We start from the raw sequence: 18,439 nt of genomic DNA, 5'->3' as shown, positions 1-18,439 counted from the left end.
TAAGGTCGCTTGCTGCGGCATTAGCTGCGCTGGCAGGTTCCAGCCGCCAACTCAGGGCAGCCCCGCCTGGACGTGTCCACCCTGAAGGGCCAGCAGCCATGGGCCAGGTGGGCACCAGGAAGACGGGGCACTACCGAAGGGCAAGGCTGTCAGCAAGTTCCTACGGGAAGTCTGAGTAACTCTAGCAAAGGGCCATACGAGGCGGACACTTTGACACCAGGAAGGAAAAAATATATTTTTCCCAGATTATAAAAAAATTAATATAGATATATATATTCCAGATAATAAAATATCAAAATACATAGTTATATTTATATATAAATATAAATATATTAATATTAATATTATATATTATATATTATATTATATTATATAAATATATTTATATTAATATTATATTAATGTTATTATGTATTATTTAATATAATATATAATATTATATATCATTTAACATATAAATAAATATATATAAATATAATATAATAAAAATATATATTTATATATTAAATGATATATAATATATTTATTTATATATTTATTGAATATATATTTATTATATATTTAATATATTTAATATATATTTATATATATATATATCAAAGCACAATCTGGATCGAGATCAAGGAAAGTCAGGTACATCAGACAGGATGAAGGTGACAGCCAAGGCTGAGCCAGTTCCAGCAGGTGGGGAGGTCCTCCCAGGAAGAACCAGAGCGGGGAACACAATCCTCGGGGCATAGGAGGGTCTTATCACAGCAGCCACAGGACCTGATTTTCCAGGAGGATGAATATGGATGCAAAGGGCTCCTTGGTGTCCCCGGGAGATGAGACAGGCATGCTCCTGTGGAGTGGACGGCAGCATCCGACACCACAAGTAGAATATCTGCCATTCACTAGCTGCGTGACCTTGCGCAAGTTACTCGGTATTTGTTAGACTTCGGCACCTTCATTTGTAAACAGATGTGGTTGCAAAGATTAAATAAGAGAATTTGTTCTACAAATATTTATTGAGCACCTGCTATATCCCAGATGGTATGTCTGGATCTGAAGATAAAAAGGATACGGAGACATGGATTTGACCTTCAAAGACTTTATGGTAGGAACGGGAGAGACACAGATGAACACAAATATTACAAAAACCACCTGCTACGTGTCCAAGGGGAAGCAGGTCCAGCACACGGTGCACCCGCACGAAGGCTGTGATGTCCTCCACCCGGGGAAAGCAGGAAAGGCCTCTAAGCTGATGGCCGGTGGTGAATCTTTAAGGATGAGTTGACTTTTCTAGATAGCTACAGCAGAAAACAGCATTTTGGACAGAAAGGGTATCTTGGAAAAGCCCCGGAGATTTAACGGCTTGTTGGGGGGCTACAGAGTTCTGCATGACAGAAGGCAGGAAATAAAATGGGGTGGATGCCCAGTAATCATCACAGAGAGGAGGACAGGAGCCAGGCCAGCAGGTTGGGAAGCTACAGTGGCAGGGTGACATCACTAGACCCGCATTTAAGGAGACTGTGAAGAGTGGAAGGCCGACTGCCGCGAGGGGCAACCAGAAACAAACGTGGGACAACGGCACTTAATTATGCACGAAGAACACATGGTATGGACATGACCTTGGCAATCTCAAGACGCCGTAGGAATTATTTCTGTAAAATCTAGTTCAACTTTGATGGTCAATGGTGATCCATAAGGTATGATTTATTTGGAAATCCAAGATGTATGAATTCATTGTAGATTTAGACACAAAGGCTGCATGGAATATGTAGGCAGGTCTGCAGATACATATGCAGATAGCCAAACAGACACAAATATTCCCTTTTTCCGTATTTTCATGTGTGTAAAGCAGTGTCTTATTCCAATACTTAATGTTCACAATAATATCCTGTTGGATATAGATAAAGGCACTTTTCTGATCTGTGGAATCAAATCAGTAAAAATATTTGACAAAAAAAATATTTGGACGATGCAATCTAATTCTAGACACGTTTACTGATTACTTTGTATACGTGACATCCTTTCAGAGGCTGGGGAATCTAATTCCTGACTCCAAGCAACTCCCACTACGATGAAGGAAACAGTTGAGCTTACAAGTCATTAATGCCACCTGACAGGTGAAGTACTAGTAGCATAAATAAGTACTAGAAAGTAGAGACTAGAGAGAAAGTTATGAGACTAGAGAGAAATACTTTCAGCATATATGACCAAGTCGATTCAACCTCAATTGATCAATCAACATGAAGAAATAAGTATGTTATTGACGTTTTACCCCTCTGAAAATCTATCCAACCATGAAATACTTTTAAGATTTCATTGGTTCAGCAAAATACCACATAAAGCTTTACTAATCTGAGCCCCTTTCTCCATAAGCAAGAGCGAGGGCTAGAGCTTTATTTACATGGTTTGGGTTTTCGTTTTGTTTTTTGTTTTTTTTTTTTTTTTCAGTCTTGTTCTCTGTGACTTATTCAAACCACAGCAAAGGGTAAAGCAGGCAAATATATTGAAAAATATTAATCAGGTTTTATTTATGTGATTTGGTATCTCTGCAACTTTGCAATTACCATCTTTGTAACAAATAACACAATGCCATATTTGTAAATCCTAGAAATTATTTGGATTCCGAGTTTCCTAAAACACTAAAAGAATTTGATCTGAAATTTAATATTGTTCACCTACTTTTTTTTTTTAAGATTTTATTTATTCATGAGAGACACAGAGAGAGAGAGGCAGAGACACAGGCAGAGGGAGAAGCAGGCTCCATGCAGGGAGCCCGACATGGGACTCAATCCTGGGTCTCCAGGATCAGGCCCCGGGCTGAAGCAGCGCTAAACCACTGAGCCACCAGGGCTGCCCTGTCCACCTACTTTTACTAAGTTCTAAAATGTCCAAAGATATTTCAAACTTTACTCAGTGGGAAGTTAGCTAAATGTACTTGTGAAATATCACATCATTATTTAGCTGATTAGTTAACATTTTAGAGACAGCTAAATCATAGGGATAGATGAAATAAAACTCAAGAGCTAGTGAAAATAAATGTTGCTTCCCTACAGCCATGTATCTTAAAAATTAACATTTTCAAATCTCATGTTTAGGATACACATGCCCAAGATGTTAATAATCATTTTCTTGTGCAGGTTGTTAAAGCAATCCACTTACATTAAAATCAAACCTGAAAAAAAAATAAAAATAAAAAATAAAATCAAACCTGTGTAAACACACAGACACAGGGGCCAGTGAAGAATAATTCTTAAAATAATCACCATTAGCGCTATACTGAAAAATTCCACTTCTGTATTTGTTTACATAACCTTTAACGGAAAATGATACATGAACACAATAATCCAGGAAGATCTCTATTGATAGAACACTATTCTGGGGTTTCACACAAGCTTTAAAATAAGTAACTAAAATAATTTCTATATGTTCTTATTTAACTATCAGCCACATTTTATCCCCTGCCAAGACACAAATATTCTAAGACGCCTTATTCAATGCATAAAGCAAAAAAGCAATTATATTCCTATAGGCCCATCTTACATGACTTTATAAGCCTCTTACAAGCCCAAATAAGCCCCCGCACAGATTTTATTTCCATGAACTGCTATATTCTCAAACGTGACTAACACAGAGAAAATGGGTTAAATCGTCTCTCCCGTGACCACATCCTTCGGCTGCCTTACGTTTTGTTTGTAACATCCAAGTTGAATGTCTCATGTCTCAAAATATTACCCAAAATGTGGCACGGCAGAGGGAGAGTGCTAAGACAAAACACACAATGGCCTGCATCACATACAACTGAATTATGAGCCTCCCACAGACTTACTCAAGAACCTCCGAAGGAGAGCAAGCAGTATTGATAGGCCATGAGTTAGCATCACTTAGTCATTCCTGTTTCCATTAATTATGATAATCCTGGGTCTTATGGAATGATCATGAATGTGCTTCAAATAATGTCAATCACAGTAGTAATTATGAACAGGTTGTCTAATTACATAGCTCATTCTGATTCTAGCAGCCCAAAAAATCACTGTGAATAATAACCATATGCCATACACTTTCATATAACCCTCTTAAGATGTTCCTACCATTTAGCTTCCCTTCACTTTTTAGGATGCCTGGACACCTTTCCCTTGGTTTTCCTTCGAACACTTTATCTGATGCAGTTTCTTTTATTTTATTTTATTTTATTTTATTTTATTTTATTTTATTTTATTATTTTTAGTTGCATATATTTTAAATCTCAATATCCTGAATGGCTTCCTTTAAATCTCAGTATCCTCTTGAATTCAGTGAATGAGCTCCTAATGTAGGTACAGAAACGGTTATAATCTTTCATACATGATCTACTCACCTTCATTTCATAATTTCTCGTTAACTTTTAACTGGACTTTTATTATTGAACACCTCATAGATGCTCTACTTCGGGTTGAATTCTGAGAAGTGAGGGCAAGATAAAGCCTCTAATCTGAGGTGCATACTTCCTATCCTTTGCTGGTAAACGAATTCCCGCTCGTCCACCGTTACTTCAGGATCCTTTCCATAGATCTTAAGCTTCTGACAGAGAACAGCTCCATCTTTTTGAATAAAAATATCCTATCTCTACTTTGGCAGTAAGAGTCTTCTTCTCTATTTCTATAATTATTTTTTTTGACAAGCTGATAAGACATTTCAATGAAATCAGATCTGCCAATCTCCTTTGATGGTCGCACACTTGTTTCTCCATCACAAGGACCCTCTAATATTTTGCAGATACATTAATAATAAGCTAATCAAGGCACTATAATATTTGATTGATAAAATGCAATTCAGAATGTCTTTAAATGTGCACTGACTAATCATCTTCAACAGAACCCATTTCTGTTTAAATTCCTTTTCTTTTTTCTTTTTTTAAATTTTTTTAATTCTATTTTTTATAAATTTATTTTTTATTGGTGTTCAATTTGCCAACATATAGAATAACACCCAGTGCTCAACCCATCAAGTGCCCACCTCAGTGCCTGTCACCCAATCACCCCCACCCCCTGCCCACCTCCCCTTCCACCACCCCTAGTTCCTTTCCCAGAGTTAGGAGTCTCTCGTGTTCTGTCTCCCTTTCTGATATTTCCCACTCATTTTTTCTCCTTTTCCCTTTATTCCCTTTAAATTCTAATGGAAACTTTCTTACACCACTCAGTCTGGAAGAACTCCAAAGATAAGCTAATTGGCTCCCTGAAGTTATTAACATGGATACCAAGTGGCTAATTCATGTTATGTTATTTTAATTTGTGAAATAAATAATAATTCAAATGACCTTAATTCTGTAATAAAGTTCTTATTAAGCTGATGAATGAAATTTATCAGCACACTTTTTGTACTTTAATTTCAATATTTAATGCTATAAATTGGTCAGTTCATCAGATAACCTAGCCTGATAAAGCTTAACATTGTTGGGACACCTAGATGGCTCACTGAGTTAAGCCTCCAACTCTTGGTTTCGGCTCAGGTCATGATCTGAGGGTCGTGAGATCGAATCCCGCATCAGTCTCCATGCTCAGCAGAGTCTACTCAAGATTTTCTCTCCCTCTTCCATTCTGACCCTCTTCTTGCTCTCTCTAAAAGAAATAAATCTCTAAAAAAAAATAATAATAACTCTTTACATTTGTTGCCAGATCATAGAAGTCTGTATTTTCAAAGAAAATAAAAAGTATTATTATTTTTTCAAATTTGAAAGACTTAAGCCCATAACGATTCCAGAACTTATACAGTAGTCGTGGCCCAGAGAGTTAACAAATGCAAAAAGGAAATTCCATATTTATTCCCGGACCTCAAAGTAAGCTACTATAATAGTCATACATTGATTGTAATGTTAATAGAGAAAATTTTCACTATTCAGGATACAAAATTTGGACTAGCAATTCATTTATAATGTGCCAAAATATTAAAGTACTGGCATTGTAGGATCATTCAGGAATGGAATAAATATACTCAAAAGTGTTTTGTGAAGACACTTTATTTGCTCTTATTAATTTTTATGGTATTATTATTAATAATTACTAGTGATACTATTGTGATCCTCATTTTAAAAAAAGTTCACTGGTTTGCTCAAGGCCTCCTAAGACCTAGGAATTGAACCTGGACAGTTTGGCTCTAGAGTCCATGCTCTTAGCCACTGCATCATGTTGGTCAGAATTAAGAGAAATAATAGAGCAACTGCTTTGTATGTATCTCATTGGAAACCATTCTCAAACTCACCTAAGACCCAAGGGACATAAAATGCTGCTTCTGGTATAACCAGAGAGATTAGTTATAGGCACTCTATTTCACAGAGAATTAATATATGTAAAAGTAACAACAATATTGGTGACAATGATAGTAAAAACATTTTTTTTTTTGATTCTTGAAACTAACCTGCAACAAAACAGCATGGGAATTTCATACATATTTTCAATATGAAGAAATAAGACCACACAACTAGTAAGTGTCAAGAGTCAAAAATTTAATCCATGGAATAGATTTAAAAAAAAAGGTGGGGGGGGAGCCAAATCTCATTCTAGGAAACTGTAGAATAGCGTTACTCTGATGAAAATAATTTAAATAAACTGGTAAAAAAGATCTGTGAAGATTTGATAGTCACACTTACCAGTGCATTCCCCATCTCTGGCAGAGAAACTAGCAAAAAAAAAAAAAATAGGTATGCAATAAATGTTTGTTAAAGAGTGAAAAACAAGCCAATATAGATTAATCCCTGGAAATATTTTGTAAATTAAAGGCCCAAAAATGCCAACAAAATGCTTAGCAACAAACAGAAAAATGTTATTTTGTTGTAGAAGCCAAATTATTTTCAGGCCTGGGAAGTGATACGGCTTGTCAGCTCTCAAAAGAAGCCAACAATTCCAACAAAGGCTCTTTATTGTCTTAAACTTAAGGCAAAGGCTTTATTTAGAGAGATCTTATTTTTAATTAATTTTTATTTTTAATCTTCAATAGTGTAGTATGTTTAAGATTCTTCAAACTGGACCAATCACGTGGGTAGTTAGAGAATGTAAATAATGACAAATCTGCTCTGAAGGAGCAATTGATCTAATCTTTAATCAGATAATTTGATAAATAAGTAATATTTAAATAAAGATATCCCATCATACCACCACCACTACTACCACTACAACCAAGAAAAGAGAACTTCTTTTTTTAGATTTTTATTTATTTATTCATTCACAAGAGACACACAGAGAGAGGCAGAGACACAGGCAGAGGGAGAAGCAGGCTCCGTGCACGGAGCCCAACGTGAGACTCGATCCCAGAACCCCGGGGTCACGCCCTGAGCCGAAGGCAGATGCTCAACCACTGAGCCACCCAGGTGCCCCAAGAGAACTCCTCTTTATAAAATACCAAGCAAATTTGTGAAGCTTACAGAGAGAACAGGACTCAAAAGCAGAACTTAGCTGATTGAGCAAAAAGATACTCAAAATCTAAGTGAAAAGGAATGGCTATTGCAACCAGATAAATTTGATTAAATATTAGAGAACATGTTTGAGCCATGTAATATAAACATAATAACAGGTGGCTAAGTGTTCTTATTGTTCCCTCATTTGACTAATCTTCTGAGGCTAACTGTGCTAAATTTTATTTTCCAAATGTATCTATGAACATGAACAGTCTGATTGAGGTTATGGATCTGGGTTTCTGAGCTATTCCATAAACAAAGCAACATCTGATAGAGGCGTAATTGGTCAACTAAGAGCTAAAAAAAAAAAAAACAACCCTACATTTATCCACACCTACTAACTAAAACCACTACACCAAAGATGTAATACAGTGTATATAAGAAACCGATATATTAGCAGACCCGTGCTTCTAATACCATGAGATTTGTTCCATAGAAGTCAGCAAAACAAAGGCCTCATTTCAAGTGCTTGATAATTCTTTCAATTAATTAACAAACAGAACAAGTGAAACCTAAGACTGAACGTAATGGCAAACAAGTAGCAGCAATCCATCAAAGTCGTTTATATAAAATTATTGAGCTGGTACAGTGCTAACGGCACTCAAGAAAGGCATCACTGGACCAGATCTGGAGAGAAGAAAGTACCGTGATTAAAGGAATTAATTCGGGGATCCCTGGGTGGCTCCGCGGTTTAACACCTGCCTTAGGCCCAGGGCGTGATCCTGGAGACCTGGGATCAAGTCCCACGTCGGGCTCCCTGCATGGAGCCTGCTTCTCCCTCCTCCTGTGTCTCTGCCTCTCTCTCTCTCTCTCTCTCTCTCTCTCTCTGGGTCTATCATAAAATAAATAAATAAATCTTAAAAAATAAAAGATTCTAAAAAAAAAAACAATTAATTGGGGACAGGTGTATCTCGAGTAGGTAAAGAAAGCATTCCCGCGTATATTAGATTTTAAAGACAAATATGACAGAAATATGGTCTAGTTCATCGATCTGAGGGAGAGGTGAAGAAACGAAGACACAAGGGTCTCACATAAGGGCTTTTCCTAACTTTGTGACTGTAGGTCCACAGACGTTACTCAACTCAACACCAGAACATGCTCTACCCCAAATCATCCTTTTTGGAACCATGGTTGCGGAATCAGGACCGCCTGAGGGTAGACCACATGGTGGTCTGGCCATGGCCACACTCTCTAGACTCTCAGGAAAAACGGTAACAAAGACGTCTACACTCTCCAGATGCCCCGCAGAATGCCTTGGTCTATGTCACAGAGAACTAGTGAAGGTACAACATTGAAGGCTACACGGTAAAGGCCACCAAAGTCTTCAGCATTACAAGCCTTCATGGTACAGTTGAGCCAAAAAATCTTCAACGACCTCAAACGACCTTATTACCCTTCGTCGTTTTGTTTTTGTCCTTTTACATTGTTTTATTCATATCACTTGACCTCACTACTTCCATTTCTCACTTTCCTGTCTAGAAACATCTGAACAGTGTTAAAGTAACCTTGATGAAAAGAGGTGGGAGGAAAAAGTCCCATAAAGTGTTATGGACTGAGATAGCTACTCTTTTCTTAGAAATGAGTTGTGTTCTAATGTCTCTGGACACATACAGCTGTCTGGCTAAGGATGATTAATAATTAGGAAATTAATAAATTAGCTTTCGGTTGCCCTCCTAGTCCACAAGCCTTCACTTCTGGTCACGTTTGCATTAAAGGCTTTGGAAAGCAAATTAAAGGCTGACTGATATCCCATGTGACCAATACACGTATTATAGGGAGATAAGAATCTTTAAGAGTGGTGGTGAGAGGTACAGATTAACAGGGGCATAATCTGCTCTCATACATAATGTATGTCTATGAATAATGATGTCTAATAGAAGATTTCATCATTTTGGCATAAATTTTTGGCATTACCAATTTTTTGGTTTATCCAGTGCTGCCTGACAAGTTTTAGCAAGTGGAATTATTTTGCCTACAAACTGCTCTTCCACAAAAAGGGAAAGAATGGGTTGATTTTCCCTGCGCTATTTCGAGGTATGAAAAAGGATGCCCTGGTGTTATTGTTAGGGTCCAGGTTCAGAAGCATTTTCTTCTTAGAAAGTGTCTAATCCTGTCAATTTATCAGTTGCTTTTGAAATTCCTATGGAAATGCAGAAAGACCTTGACACCCCACAAACCTGAACATGGTCTTCGGAAGAAATACTTTATTCCAAAGGGAATGCTCATTTGTCTTTTATCTCTAAGTTTCAAATACACAAAACCTGAAACGCTTAGTGTCTTTCTGAACAAAATGACTTTGCTTTAAAGAAAATTCATGCTTTAAGAACATACATGAGATTTCCACTTGCAGTTTTGTTTTAAATTTTAAAAATTCACACGGGAGGAAACATGGGGTAATGTGACTATGAAAATCTCCCAGATACGTACCTGAATATATAGAAGGATATGTGAATATATATGGAAACCAAGGAATTATGTTTGTTTTTCTTCCTTTCCTAAAGATATCTTCTTTAATAAAAGTTGATCTTTTATTAGAAGCCGTAAATGAAGCTGAGTCACATTTTCTGAAACTTAACACACCTTAACAAGCTCTTCGAAAGCTCCCACTTCCCAAACAATTGGGAAGCCAAAGTCTTGAGTCTTATAAAAGAACAAGTGTAAATAACACAAGTCTGAATGCATTATCCGTTCTTCATGTGTAGTTTTATCCTCAAAAAATGCATTTGTGCCATAAAACTTCTAAAGTCGTCACTGTATTGAAACAATTAGCAACTGATGGCTCAGCCCTTTTTATTCCTTCTGTGAAGCGATGCCCTTAGTAGGGCTACTGGCCCATCATTAACATAGTTTGTAAAAAGCCCAGAATTGGCCCTAGAATGAGAGAAAATGGAGACACAGCTTGCTAGGCTAGTGGCCTTAGTGAGAGCTCCTGCCAGGTGTCAGCATGATAGGTGCATGTCCTGCCTTCACCGTTAGCCTGCTAGACGCTCTGCACCGCTCTTCCGCCACCACTGGTGAGAATCCAAGTCTCTGGCCCCTTCTTAACACGGACATCCTCTGTGGGCGAGCACAGTTTGCACAGCCTGAGTGTTAGTGTGACCCTCAGTGCATGGGGCACACACACGACAACTCCTCCCACGTGTACTCAGAGTTCAGCTATGGGAACGAGACCCTTTCCTTCAGGGGCACCTGCTACTGTCCTCCCTACAGCCCTTACCAACCTGTGCACTTTGCTTCTTGGTTACAAGCCTCTTTTCTACCCATACCTCACACTGCTCTGATCACTAATGCTAAGGAAAAAGCCACCCTTTCCCTCAGAAGAGATGGTTACCACTCCCCAGTCCCACTCAAATGAGAAAAAAAAAATATATACATATATATATATATATATATATATGATCTATTCTTTAAAAAAAAATCTATGTTTTCAGCAGAGAACTTGCTTGCAGAAAGGGGGTGGAGAGAGTAAAAGGAAAGCAGGAGAAGAGGTCCATTTTGAAGGCTGTGGTCCCCCAAGAGACCCAGGTAGGCATTCCTTCCACCTTCCTTCTTGTCTTTCAATGTCAGTGTCACTGTTAAGCTACTGAATGGGATCAAAAAGACCATCACCCTCTGGAACTAGCTTTAAGAAGTCTTTAAGTATTTCACATTCAATATGTGTTAGTCATTTGGAAAAAGAAAAAAAATATATATATATATATATATTATTGACCAAGTTGAAAACAATTGGATCATCTAATTTACTGACTTTTCAAGAGTAGAAAGACTATATAATGTGGATTTTTTTAAAATTTTTTTTATTGTTATTTATTTATGATAGTCACAGAGAGAGAGAGAGAGAGGCAGAGACACAGGCAGAGGGAGAAGCAGGCTCCATGTACCGGGAGCCCGATGCGGAATTCGATCCTGGGTCTCCAGGATCGCGCCCTGGGCCAAAGGCAGGCGCCAAACCGCTGCACCACCCAGGGATCCCTATAATGTGGATTTTGATCATTATAGATAACCAGAACTACATGGGAAATCATGAATATATATATATAATGTAATATATTTATAATCATATATTATAATTATATCATATATTTATTATATATAGTAAATATATATTATGTAATATATTTATAATTATATATATTATAATTATATATTTATTATATATGATAAATATATATTATATAATATATTTATAATTATATATTATAAATATATTATATATTTATTATATATAATAAATATATATATTCCCTTCTAGGGAACAGAGTGAGATTTAATACAATTGCCTTCAATGTTATACTGTAACTTGACCCATCCAATAACATCATCACTATATGTGTATATATATATATTTATTTATTTATATTTATTTATAATATATAAATATATAAATATTTATATATTATAAATTATATATTATATATAAGTATATTTATTATATACATATCTATATATATATTTGGTATTCACGGACTTCAAATATATATATATATATTTGGTATTCAGTATTTATAAAGTCAGATTCTAAAATAAATATTTAATTTTCAAGTGATCTATCTGTGACCAAATAGCCCTATTGGGCAAATATATTTTGATATTAATGAAGTATAGGCAATAGTATCAATATACCAACTTTTGTTGAAACATCTATTAACTGATGGTGAGAACCACGCCAAAGCATTTTTCCCTACAGACATTAAATCGAGGATGGACTTGAGAAATGAAGAGATGGACAAGTAAAATATTAACCAAAACCGAGATGTGTCCTCTCTACCTTTCCACTCTCCCCTCTGAATAGTAAATCGTTTGTATTATTGTTCGGGATGCTGAAGCAGGTGTATCTTTACATTGGAAGTGAAAGAAACATTGAACTCGATAGATTCCATTTCAGTTCATCAGTGATTTTCTCAACTTCTTTTTCAGTGAAAATAATTTTAAAAGCAAATATAATTTTATTGCAATGCCTGTTAACTTCAGCAGGCAATTTTTGTTGGAGCACATTAAAATGATACTCCGTCTAATGGGAGAATTCATTTTTACTAGTTAAGTCCTATCCATGATGGAGACAATTGAGAATGATTTTTCAAGGTTTTGGGCAATACACTTTAAGGTATCTTAAGTATTTAGCATAATGAAGTTTAGTTGCATGATTCTCCATTAACAGTTATCTTTACGCCCAGGTATGTGTCCTCATAAAAATTTAGGGAGAATTCCCAGTCTGCAGACTTTATCAGCATACAAAGTGATTGTTGTGTGAAGCTCCAGAGAATCCCAATTCATTTAACAAAAGAACATACACTCGTGCTTAATAATTCTCATTAGAGCAGCACAAAGCTGCATTCAGGTCACTGGAGGAGATGCCTCTGACATAGATACAAACTATAATGAAAACGTGTGCAATATGCATGGGAGATGCGATTTTGCCTGCATCAGCACCAGGTCTGTAAAATAAGGAATTCCTCAGACTAGCATTTTACCGTGCATCCTTCTCCTGCACTGAAACTCCTTTAAAATTAAAATTATCAAGAATTACTGAAGAGTACTAACTATGTTATGTTGAATGAGTCTTCCTTTTTTTTTTTTCCTTCCCTTCCAGGAACACAGTGAGATTTAATATGACTGTCATCGATATCATACTGTAACTTGACCCAGCCAATAACGTTGTCACTAACAGCCAACTTTGATGAAATAGCATCAAGCAAAAAGGCTACGTGCCCCTGAAATGTATCCTTAGCCCTGAGCTGAAGAAGTTGCTTCTGATGATCCTGACATTTCTCTTGGATTAATGAAACACTATATAAGGCTTATGTTCCTATAGAATAATCCACTTTGCCAGTATAGATAAGAATTGATTTGATGAGACCGAGCCTAGTTGCAGAGATTATAAAAATTATTTTGTAATCTATAGATAATTGTTATAAATCCAGGGTGTCAAAACAGGTGACTGGGCTTGGAAATGTTAGGGCATCTATACATAAAATCAATGCACCTTTCTAATGGAGCATTTATTTTCCAGGTACATGATGCCTACGCACATTTGTATAGTGGCTCATACATTTCAAAGACCTTGCAAGTTATTTTATCTTCACAAAAACCCTGCGAACTTGGTAAGTCAGGACAATTGCTCCCATTTTTCAAGTGATAAGAAGGAGCCAGAGAGGTGAAACAGCTTTCCTGGAATCTGAATTTCTTCTTTCCGACCCATTTCCCTGATCTTACCTCACACTACCCATAAAGGCTCCTCTCTATAAGATGGGAAGCTCCATTAGTTTGTTGGGAACAAAACTATCATAACAGTTTTTACTCCACATAGTGTTTCTAATATAAAAGCTGATTACTTCTGTATCAGAAACTGGCTCTGAACACACACACACACACACACACACACACACACACAAAATCTAAGATTTTACTCTCTGAAGCAGACCAAGCACGTATACTGGCCCAAATCAGAACAAGAACTTCCTTAACAACATTATGCAATTCTGGGCTTTTTTTTATTGCTATTCCACTGAAAGTAGATTGTCAGAGCAATCACCCTAGCAAATTGAAATGGTATTTTAGCGTTTGAGACTCGGTGTCTAAAAATGATAAAAGCAGTGTTTTTGAGATTAGAGACAAAAGAGGTCAGCTTTCCTGAATTTCTTTACTCCTGACACGGGCCTGACTTCTGATTTTTCTACTTTAGGCTAAGCTCTAGCGAAGCCCAAGCCTTGTGCTCCTAGGTAAGCTTTTGTGCATATCACAATAGTATGAGTTACTGCTGACACAGCTGTCACTCTTGTTCTTTCTAGTATTTCTTCCACTCTTGCTGATGCCATTATGAAAAATAGTGCTGGCACAGCCTTAAAGTCACTTAATATCCTCTAATCTGTGGGACTAACTTATTCTTAAAATTTTGTTTGCAAAGAAGATATTAGTGATATATGTGGGAGCAACTTGTTTATAGTTTCTTCTCATAGGTTTTTCGACTTTCATATACTGAGGTCCTCTACAAACTAAATAAGGCTAATAAAAATCAAAAGCAAAGATCAGAAAGTATTTATAATCTTTACAATCTGAGCATAAAGAGACATCATAAGATGCGTACCTCCTCACTACTGCCTAATTAATTGTAATGGGGTTTATTATTTCATTTATTAGTTTAATAAGGTGAGCCTTCTATACCACTGTACTTATGCCACCATTAATTTCCATTTCTTAATTATAAAATATGGATTTATTAGAAATAAAATCCTGTATCTTACCACCCCAAGGTCTTTAGACTTCTAGCTCATGGTCCGTATTCTATTAAGAACAAAGTCCCAGGTGCATTATTTATTCTTTATGTTCATTTTCAATACATCTTGTAACTATGTTCTCCAGGAGGCCTACATTATAAGTTACCTGATAAAAATGATGAAAGAATATAAAAAAAATTACTCAGAGACAAAATCCAGTATAAGGACATTGAAACCTGGGATATGTTGCCATCCTAAAGCCATCAAAAGCTGTCAGTTTTCAGCCCACGTATAATTCTGTTGATTACTTCTTAATCCAAGATGTATTTTTCATAATGATGAATAGGAGGGATTTTACGATAGCTGAATGAACTTAAAAAAAAAAGCTTACCTATATGAGTAGTGTGTCATTCATAATAAGGTCATTTTTTTAATATTGAAACATAATGAAATTATAAATCAGCAATGATCCACAGCATAATGAAAATTAAATGAAAATTTTAAACAGAGTTGCTTGAAAGTCACCTAAAAATCAAAAGATATTTTGAGGGAATTGAGGGAGTATATTCAATATCCTTAAACATTTGTTTTAAAATTTCACTTTTGTTAAAAGAATACTTTAAATAATGAATATCGTATGGTATTGGTGATTGACTTTTCTTCCAAGTTCTTTAAAAGTATTTTCAATCATTTTCAATGCCATGATAAAACAGTTCAAGTAAGATATTTAAAATTGTGTTATATATACATACATAACTAGATACAGAAGGCTAAGCAAAATCATCTCATTATTTGGAGAAATGAACCATGTTGCTTTTATAAAATAAGGATAAAGCTGCATGAATATAATTAAAACCTATCAAAATATTACTATTGTCACATCTCCTCTATGCGATATGTATGATCACATTTTTTACTCAGCAGAAGTTGGTTGAATTTATGGTAAAGAAGTTATATCATTAAAAAAAAAAAAAAAGAAGTTATATCATGACTTACAGACACCTTCTCGTTTCACCTTGGTTTAAGTCCTCAAATCATACTCCTAATTCTGACAGATAATTAGATAATCACTATTAATAATTCAAACATCAAAAAAGAGCAGTGTAAAGTAAATATATCTTATTGCCTATGTGAGAGCACAGGTGAAATATGAGCTTCTGGAAGTTGAGAAATGTGAATTTTTGCAACTAAGTTTAAAATTCAAGTTCCAAAAGAACATACGCCTTGGGTTTCATTTAATAACATAGTTTCTAAGTGACTAATAGAAACATATATAAAATGAAAAACTTATATTAAAAGACACATAAAAACCACACCTTCCCTCTACTTTTTCTTTGAGGATGTTCTAGAAATATCACTGCTTAAGGAACAACAAATCCGACTTCAGGTTCAGACATGCAGATACATTCTTAGAGTATAGGTATATAACGCTTCATGAAGTTAAAGACATTTTAGTAAGTCATTTAATCCTAAAGTACATCTACCACCATCATATATTTTATAAATAAGCAAATATTTTAGGTAATTTGTAGTCATAATGAAGAAATATTAAGGTTGCATTTCTCTAAATATTGAAATACTCTAGACACTTAAAATATTACTTACTAATTACTGTTACCTTCACAATTTTAAAGAATTTTCCTTCATTATCAAATGCAACAATCTAAAATGTTTCTATTAAGAAAAGCTGTAACATTTTCAAATCAATTTATAGCCAATCAAACTCTATTTGGTTCTAATAAAATAAAACAGAACTCTTTTGGAATATTTCAAATTTCAGTTAAATTTAAATTTTGGTTACCTTTTCCTTATTGGACATGGGATTTTTTCTTAAAGGTTTTATTTATTTATTCCTGAGAGACACAGAGAGAGAGGCAGAGACACAGGCAGAGGGAGAAGCAGGCTCCATGCAGGGAGCCCGATGCAGGACTCAATCCCAGGACCCTGGGGTCACGACCTGAGCTGGAGGCAGATGCTCAACCGCTGAGCCCCCCAGGTGTCCCTGGACATGGGATTTTCCAGACAGTATTTTCAGTCACCTCTAGTGATAATATAAGCTCTGTAATACCAGAGCAACCTTTCACTAGGAATTCCAAACCAAAAATGTGTACCTACCATGTTCCAGCCAGGGTAGAGATAGTCCGTGCCAACAAATTCAAAGTAGTGAGCAAAACCTTCCTTCAGCCACACGTCTTCCCACCATACAGGGGTCACGAGGTCACCAAACCACTACAATTGAAAAATGAATGGGCATCAGATAAAATCAAAGTTATCCCAGAATTATTTTATCTAAAGTTAAAGGTATTAAACGATGACTATCAAAACTAGAATTCATTCCTCAGCAGATTTTGTGACCTTAAAACGTATTGTGGCAAGACTATTGGTTTATTGATTTATTCAACTACTTGGGAGACACTACTCTTTTTGATTTTGTTTGTTTTCATAAATACATTTATTTCATAAACATAAGTACATGTTTGATTACATAAATATAATGATCAAGAAATGCAAAAAGAGTATTTAACCTGGAGAAGACAAGACTCAGGAGAAAAAAAAAATGATGACAGCTATTTTCAAGTATTTGAAGGCCTAGTGCGCAGAAGAGGAAAAGACTTGTGTCTTGTGGCCCTACGAGGAACAAACAAGGGCTAATGGATGGAAATCAGAGTTGGTAGATGTCTGCTGAAAATACAGGAGGCAGAATGAGACGGCCGAAGATGGAAAATACAGCCTTACATGGTGAGCTAATTTGGAGCATTGCCTTGCAACAGTGAAGACAGCTCAGAGAAAACACTGGCTGATTGAAGGAACTGAGGGCTTTCATGATGCTCCACCCTTGAGACTCCATGATCTTCTGATAATAAGGGATTAGGTTAAAAAAAATCCCTAGGGGGATCCCTGGGTGGCGCAGCGGTTTGGCGCCTGCCTTTGGCCCGGGGCGCGATCCTGGAGACCCGGGATCGAATCCCACATCGGGCTCCCGGTGCATGGAGCCTGCTTCTCCCTCTGCCTATGTCTCTGCTTCTCTCTCTCTCACTGTGTGCCTATCATAAATAAATAAAATTTAAAAAAAAATTTAAAAAAAAAAATCCCTAGGGACTCAATGGGGGGCTCAATGGTTGAGCATCTGCCTTCCGCCCAGGGCGTGATCCTAGAGACCAGGAATCGAGTCCCACGTCAGGCTCCCTGCATGGAGCCTGCTTCTCCCTCTGCCTGTGTCTCTGCCTCTCTCTCTGTGTCTCTCATGAATCTTCAAAAAAAAAATCTCTAAATTCCTTCATGAAAAATAATGCAGTCATTTTTTTTTTGAGAGAGAGGAAAAAAAAAGAAAAGAAAAGCTAGTGGGGGTGGGGGATGAGAAGGAGAGAGTGAATCTTAAGCAGGCTCCGGGCCCAGCATGGAGCGGCACATGCGACTCAATCTCAACACCCTGAGGTCATGACCTGAACCAAAACCAAGGGTCCAATGCTTAGCCAACTGAGCCACCCGGGTGCCCCAATAATGTTGGCAGGTTTAATTGGTGTTTTAATTAGATCGTGATGGACCACTCTGAAATCCTTCTTTCGTTCAGCAAAAAGAAAAATCTTTTTTTTTTTTATTAAAAATAAAAACAAAAACATTATATGCCCGGAGTGTTCCTAAAGACCTTTGATATGATAATGAAAATTAGAATATGTCCCTCTGGGATGCCTAGATGGCTCAGTAGTTTAGCGCTGCCTTCACCCCAGGGCATGACTCCGGAGTCCCGAGATCAAGTCCCACATCGGGCTCCTGCATGGAGCCTGCTTCTCCCTCTGCCTGTGTATGT

At 36.5% G+C, this 18,439-nt stretch overlaps 1 protein-coding gene across 2 annotated transcripts in view; it reads right to left on the bottom strand.

The window, feature by feature from the left end:
* Positions 1–18,439, bottom strand: part of TRHDE (thyrotropin releasing hormone degrading enzyme) — a 372,106-nt gene that overhangs the window by 155,218 nt on the left and 198,449 nt on the right. For both annotated transcript variants that reach the window (XM_026001636.2, XM_072742405.1), the window contains exon 5: positions 16,747–16,860. In XM_026001636.2, the coding sequence (XP_025857421.2) occupies positions 16,747–16,860 (114 nt within the window). The remainder of the gene's footprint in view (positions 1–16,746; positions 16,861–18,439) is intronic.

Source organism: Vulpes vulpes, chromosome 16 (assembly GCF_048418805.1).
Source record: "Vulpes vulpes isolate BD-2025 chromosome 16, VulVul3, whole genome shotgun sequence".
Lineage (NCBI taxonomy): Eukaryota > Metazoa > Chordata > Mammalia > Carnivora > Canidae > Vulpes > Vulpes vulpes.
This window is presented reverse-complemented; position numbering and strand designations above follow the sequence as displayed.